Source organism: Pygoscelis adeliae, unplaced genomic scaffold (assembly GCF_000699105.1).
Source record: "Pygoscelis adeliae isolate BGI_AS28 unplaced genomic scaffold, ASM69910v1 Scaffold239, whole genome shotgun sequence".
NCBI lineage: Eukaryota > Metazoa > Chordata > Aves > Sphenisciformes > Spheniscidae > Pygoscelis > Pygoscelis adeliae.
In genome coordinates this window covers 359,668-366,745 of record NW_008825537.1, presented here as the reverse complement: position 1 = coordinate 366,745, position 7,078 = coordinate 359,668, and the positions used below count along the sequence as shown (strand labels likewise).

The 7,078-nt window shown below is 60.2% G+C and overlaps 1 protein-coding gene across 2 annotated transcripts; it reads right to left on the bottom strand.

Annotated features, from left to right (window-relative positions):
• Window positions 1-1,270: 1,270 nt before the first annotated feature.
• On the bottom strand, window positions 1,271-4,846 carry CDC34 (cell division cycle 34). Of its 2 annotated transcripts, none has more exons than XM_009331831.1 (5): window positions 4,793-4,846; window positions 4,104-4,190; window positions 3,325-3,422; window positions 2,808-2,942; window positions 1,271-2,224 (listed from the first exon to the last, which is right to left on the bottom strand). In XM_009331831.1, the coding sequence occupies exons 2-5, from the start codon at window positions 4,125-4,127 to the stop codon at window positions 2,014-2,016; spliced, it is 468 nt and encodes a 155-aa protein (XP_009330106.1). In that variant the 5' UTR covers window positions 4,128-4,190; window positions 4,793-4,846; the 3' UTR covers window positions 1,271-2,013. The 2 variants fall into 2 exon arrangements, with proteins under 2 accessions (XP_009330106.1, XP_009330107.1); XM_009331832.1 differs by having other exon boundaries at window positions 4,807-4,828.
• Between the last annotated feature and the right edge of the window lie 2,232 nt (window positions 4,847-7,078).

The following is a 7,078-nucleotide window of genomic DNA, read 5'->3' as shown; positions in this document are numbered from 1 at the left end:
GCAGCTCACAGTGCCGCTGTGAACACCGCCCCGTCACCTGCAGCAGCGTCCAGAGTGCAGCAGGGAGGTAACCGGCTGCAAGGAGCTGGCAAAGGCAGGAGGTACATGGGCACGGCCATTCAGTGGACACGTCCATGGCTGGGGACCAGCCAGGGTGCAGGAAGCTGTAAGGGGGTGCATGGAGCAGCCCCCCAGGAAAAGGAGGTGGGGGGCTGGCTTTGAACCAGCAGCTGGGGCCGCCGCTGCTCCGTGCCGGCCAGGTGACCTTGGAAGCCATTTGCCAGGCCTGAGTAAAGTGACAATAATCCTATTCACCTTTTAGCCTCATTTCCTAAGGCAACAAAGCACATGCATTTGCCACATGCAGTCGCAGGTGTCACTCAAACCCTGATCCCATTTGCACAACTCGGCACGGGGTGGGGGGGAGTTTTCCTCATTACCCCTCTGACAAGCTTTGCCCAGGGGGGTGGGAGCAGGGGCACGAGCCCCACCAGGGTCACGGAGAGCCCTAGGCAGGTGGTTTGCCAGGGGCACCTCCCTGCCACGGCCCTGAGGAGCTGGCAGCAGAGCTGACCTCCCCAGCCCAGGCAGGCAAGGCACCGGCGATGCCCCTCGGCTGCGTGGCTGGAGCAGGGCAGCTGCGAGCTCACACGTCTCAGCTGGTCCTGGCCTGTGGGCTCGGGGCACGCCCAGCTGCACCCAGATCAGAGCAGCCACGAGGGCCCCGCGCACCCGTCAGCCACTGCTCTGCCCGGCCGGGTGCTGCCCAGGCAGGTCTGCTGCCTGCAGAGGTGCCCGTGCGGCACAGCTGGTCTCGGAGGAACTCAGCACCTTGAGAGGAGCAAGAGGGAAAAAACACCTTCCTACTGCAGTGCCGGAGGGTTCTGAGGGCTCGACAGAGCCCACCCTTCTGCCCAGGCAGAGACTGAGCATTGGCCACGGCGCCCGGGCAGAGGCAGCGGATGCTGCGCCCTCCTCTCCCCAGGAAGGGCAGAGATGCTCTCCAGGCCAAAGGCAACCCTGCCCAGACATTCCTGCCCGCTCTGCGGGGTTGGGGAGAGAGTAAAGGCAGTTGCTGCAAGTCTCGAAGGCCACCCTGCAGCCCCCACCCGCAGCCCTGGGAGAGCAGCTAGCCCACCCACCCCTCCCTGCCAGGGCTGCAGGGCAGGAGCAGGTCCATGGCTGACACGGAAACCCCCGCAGCCTGGGCACAGACTGGTGCCGGGGCACAGACCGGTGCAGAGCCTCACCCACGCACCACACAGCCATTCCCTTGAAGTACTTTATTAAATAGTTTCCAAAAAAAACAGAAGCAGAAAGACTCAGAACTACCCCATCCCTCCCAGCTAGTTAAAAACTACAAACAGCCCCTCCCCACGCGCTGCAGTGCCAGGCGGCCGCCGGGCACGTCCTGCCCGATGTCCCAGCCCTTCCCGACCCATTTGCTGCAAACACGGCTCCGGCATCATGGGGAACGGGCAGCAGGAGGGTCCCACTGGGGACAGCCCCACTGGGGGCAGAGGGCAGCAGCGCCTGCCCTACAGCCCTTCCTACTCGGACACCTCAAAGGCTGTAGAAAGCTACACAACGCTCACACGCTTCCCACCCAAAGCGACCACTCACCGGCTCCACAGCCTCCCCAAACCGTTCCTCCCACGTGGGGCTGAAGAAGAGTTGAACGTGCCCAAACGATGGGCAGCCAACGCCAGGTTTTGCCATCACTCCTCATCCAGCCAGAGCCACCAGCTCCCCGGTTTCTGTGGATTTGTGAACACCCCAATGCGACTTCCCCTTCCCCACCCGTCCCCCACCCAGGAAGTTTATAAAATAGGGTTTTTGTTTTTTGCTTTTTCTACAAAGACAGTGGTGGGATTTCCTTTGCAACAGCAGAACAGTCTCCCTGCGAGGTAGAGAGTTAATTTCAGGGCTGACAGATCCTAAATTCAAACCAGTTTGTCCTAGTTGAGGTAAAATTCAGTAGTTTATAGTAAGTTTTGCAATGCCAGAGGGCCATCAAGATTCCTCATTGCCGGAGTCATCCTCATCACCGTAACAGCTGTCTGCTTCCTCCTCCATCTCATCATCCTCATAATAGTCATCATAGAAGAGGTCTGAGCCCTCATCTGGGGCCGGAGTCTTGGTCTTCACACAGTACTCTGCCAGCGTGGTGGGGACCTTCACACCATCCCGCTCAGCGTCCACCTTCGTGCCCAAGACTTGCTTCCTGGAGGGCGAGAACTGGGGGGTGAGGACAGAGCTTTGCACAGCGCACTCTCGTTGCCACGCGCAGCTCACCCCACAGGGGCGCCCGGCGAGACAGCCCTTCCCCTCTCACGCCCCAGCTCACGGGTCGCTCACCCACACAAGACTGGTGAAAGGGCAGGGGAGGGAGAGAACAGCGGAGCAAACGTGGCTGCACTGTGACGTGCCCACTGCTCCGAGGGCCCCCCTTGCCACGCCAGGGCTGGCCAGTCTGCAACTCAGGAGCTTCACATGCCGGTCCCATGAGACAGCCCTGACAGCAAGGCCGTGCTGGCACCATGTCTGCTATGAACCCAGATCCTCAGCTCTGGAGCTGGAAAGGGACAGGGCTTAGGCCGGGAGCAAAGCTGGGCACATAACCCAGCCAAGCTCCTCCCAAAAGCCACACTCGGAGCCAGAATCCTTCCCTCCTACCAGCCTGCAGATGGGATTCAACAGGGCAGGATATGCCCTCAAAATCCTCTGTGTCCTGCAAGATCACAGCCTAGCAAGTGTTCTCAACAGTGCCACAGCGCTGCTGGGCCTGGGCTCAGCTCAGCACGCACCTGATGATGTCCGTGTACTCCCGGTCCTTCCCTTTGCTCTCCTTCCACTTGCGGTACATCACGGAGGCATCCACGTTGGCTGGAGAAAACGTGTTGGGTTCATTCAGCAGCGAGATCACGCTCAGGAGAATGGTCCTGGCAATCAATAAACATGAGCAGGTAAGAGCCGAAGCAGGTCAGCAACCACCCACGTCCCAGCAAGACCAGCAGTCACAGCGCCGCTGCGTCCCGTGGGTCAGGAGAGGAGCCTGGTGCTGGCCCACCAGCAAGGGCATGTCTCAGCAAATTCGAGCAGGCCAGGCAGGAGACAGCAGTGCACAGGCCGTCAGGCTCACACACATTCCCATGCAAGCTCTCGCTGTTCTTCAACAAAGCACACAGCCCAAGTGCCTTTCAACAACCTCTAGGCACCTCCCGCAGGCTTTGGGAGCAGAAGGCAGTCCCCAACTCCCCGCTTTCCCATCCCTGCCCTCAGACGAGCCTCCTGCCTGCAGCTCCCTCCCCGCGCAGCCCTTACCGCACGTTCTGGGTGGGGTTCCACCGCTCAGACGGCAGCTCCCCGCTCTGCGGGTCATCCACCGGCGGGTGGAGGATGGAGATGCAGACATCGCCGGTCTGAAAGCACAAGTGAAACAGGAACCTTAGGAGCTGCTGCCCCAAGCACCCTCCAGCAGCAGCTCGGTCCTCTGTTCCAGTAGCCTGCTCGCTCTTCACTTTGGCTTAAGCCAGGTGAGGCAATCCCAGCCCATTCTTTCGGTCCCTAGGAAGGGACAGCAGAAGTGGCAGTCCCCGCTATGCTGCCCGCAGCCTCAGGCCTTGCATAAGCACCCCGCGATTGCCAGCACAGTACGGATGAGGCTGCCTAACCATCAGCTGTCCGATGCCCGAACACGTTGCATCCCCAGCACAGCCCTCCCGGTGCCCACCTGACACAGCCAAACCCCACACACCCCCAGGCAGCAGTCCACCGCAAGCATGCAGCCCCGGGGCCACGCACACCGCTCGCTCTGCATCCACTCTTGGCATAAGCACAACGTCCCCACTAGTCAAGCGTGGGAGCCTTCAAGCCTGGAAAGCCTGGCTGACCTGGAAACAGCTCCAGGACAGGAGACCGGCTGTCGTAAGCTCATTAGCTGCATTTCCAGTGCCAGGCACTAAACGCCAAAGGCACTGAGTTTCCAATGCCGTGCTCCAATGCCAGACAAAGGCTGGCATTTTCATCCAGTCCGTCCGTCGCGATGGTACATGTGCCCACCTGCCTGTCCAAGACACCCCACGCTGTCCCAGGCGACCTACCTCGTAGATATTGGGGTGCCACATTTTGGTTAAGAACCTAAAGGCAGGAGGAGAATAGGGGTAGTCGATGGGAAACCGGAGACGAGCCTGCAAGGAAACAATAAGGAGAAGTAAGCATCAGCTTGTGAGAAGGAAGGGAAGGAAACCACAGATCTCCCGACACCACCAGGAAAAAGGAACCTCTGCCAGGTCCAGCTGCGCTCCTGCAGAGACAGAGCCTCCGCGCCGGCCAGCTCTGCAGGCAGGACAGCAGCAGCATGGCTGCCCTGCCACTGTGCTGGGTGGATGGGCTCGCGAGCTGCGGCAGCTCCTTCACCACCATCCTGCCCCATAACCTCTTCTCCACCGGGGCCCACACATGCTAACCCGGAGCTCTCTTACACGGAGGGAGGCAGCAGGCCCCAGGCAGAACGCAGCGGGAGCTCACGGTGCCAGTCCGGCACGTGCCTCGCACGCTCACTGCCCCCCTCCCACACCAGCACCCACGGCACAGGGTGACGACACCGAGGGCAGGCTGCTTCTGGATGGCAAACAGCGGCGGGGCGAGGGCCTCGTGGCTGTAAGGCGGCAGACGGGGCTGGGGGCCCCAGCTGGAGCCGCACGCCGGAACGACCGCAGTTCGGGGGTCACCCCCGGCCCTGCTGTCAGGGACACGCAATGGCCGCGCCACCAGAGAAAAGACTGTTTACCCTTCAGAGCTCACGGGGAAGGAAGCATCAGGTGCTCGGTGCTCCGGTTAACACACTGAATCTCTAAAAATAGCCCGTCACCACTGAAAAAAGAGACCAAGTCAAAACTGGCCGCAGCACGCAGCTCAGGTGCTAAAAATAAAAGCACAAGAAGATCACGCCGCAGTCCACAGCTCCAGCGCCAGCAGAGACAACCGGCCCACCACTGGCTTCTCCTGTGGGCGATGACCACAAAAACAAAGGTATTAAGGCAGGCCAAAAAGACAGGCCCGCTGTCGGCCTCCGAGTGAGAAGGTGAATCCTGAGGTGGCACGGAGACGTACAGCAACATCCCCATCCTCCCTAGAGAGCTGCTGCCCCAGCCCACCGGCGCCAGGCGTCCCAAGAGGACAGGGGCAGCTTCTCCCAGCGTCGCTGCACAACCTGCAGTGACTGTTTCAGCTTCCAGGTGTTTCCAGGCTCTGGAAGCAAACTTCCAGATCAAGATTCAGCCGCTGCTCCCAAAAAAGCCAACGGCCAGAAACGATGGTGAAGACTTAAAACACACAACTCCTCCCTGAACATTTCTTGCTCCCTCAGTTCGTGTACACGAGAATTTAGACGGATCCGTGAAGAGACAGTGCGAACTACCCCAGCTCTGCCCAGCAGCAGGGGACAGTGACCCGGGATCGCTCTTGACCCGCAGAACGAGCCCCACGAGCCTGGCGCAGGCCCCATTCAAGAGGGTAACTGCAAATGAGGCTTCAGATGCTTCTGGAATTACAGCCTCGACAATAGGCGACGCTGCCGAACCCGGTCGTCAGCTCACAGCCGTTAAAAGATTAGTGTAGAAGGCAGAGAGACATCTGTCCTCCTCACTGCCGCCCTGACCAACCCCAGCTCCATCCTGGGGTCCAACCCCTCTGCTCTCTGCCCCCCTCCCACCCTGCCAGGATCTGGCCCCAGCACAAGTTGATCTTATCACGAGTCCAAGGAGCCCCCACCCGCAGCGGGTCCGTCCCTGCGCACGTTACTCCCAGGCTGGCCCTTTGTCTGACTGCTCTGCGGCACAGGACAAGGGGTGGAATGAAGGAAAAGCGAGGCAGCGGCTGGGGCTGGATGCATTTTGTGTGTGCGTGGAGCTTCAGGCAGCCCAGGGCAGCGCACACGCACACACAGCAACACGCGGCCCTGGGCTGGGCTCTGGCCAAACAGCTGAACTTCGCAGAATAATCCCCTTTGTTGTGTCAGAGAGGATCAGAACAAAACCAGCCAGAGGCAAAGCGATCCCGAAGGGGGCTCGGAAAGCAACCCCGCTTTGCCATGCACAAACAGGCCGACGTTACCACGAGCTGGAAGAGGACTTGGCCCCTTCACTCTCCTCTTAGCAGAAAGTCTCATCTACTGCCACCCAACAGTGCTGAGTCTGGAAGGTCTCAGGCACAAAACAGGAGCGTGAGTTGCTGAAAGGGTGAGAGTTCGAAGACCTAGTGCCAAAGGAGGCTACAGAAAAAGACTCCATTTCAGCGAAGAGATAAAACCTGACTCTGAAGCATCAGACCTGCCTGCCACTGCTCCATGAGAAAAACAAACCACCCAGCTTCTCGGACACAGCTGACCCTCGGACTGACTCACCCCGGGTGCATCCCCACCCTGCCAGCAACAGGATAAAGACAGAAGAGCTCGTAGTGGAGGAGGGTGGATGAGAAAGAGGAAGAAAACAGCTACACAGGTTGCACAACACCTGGTAAGAGCACATACACATCCTCCCGATAGGGACTGCGCAGTCAGGCCACGCACGCCTTCTCCCCCCCTCAAACCCCAAACAAAACCACGACACCCGCTCCCCACCCAGCTTGAGCTGCTGTTCCCTCGGCCCGAGCCGTCTGTGCCTGCACAGGAGAGTCCTTTGTCTCTTCCCTCTGGTTTGGTGGCCATGCCCCAGATCCCCTCCAGGAGAGGGAACACCAGCGACCCAGAGCTCGCTCTCCTGCGCCCACAGAGTGGGGGGATGAAGGGGGCAGGAAGGAGGAAAAGCCCTTGGAGACAGAGCCCCTCGGGGGGCCAAATCCCCCTTCCAACGAAGGGAATCCTTGCCTAGTTTGGCAGCAGCCACCTACGCACAGGCTCCCTTCATCACCCCGGCTCCTCCTTGCAGGCACCCCAGGAACACCCCAGCTCCCGAAGCCCCAGTGACCCCAAGGTGTCCAGCTACAGACCCAGGTCTCCCTGGCCCTCATCGCCCCCTCAAGCCCAGGAGCACCCCTGTCACGTCCCCCCAGTACCCACATCAACCCGACCCCCAAG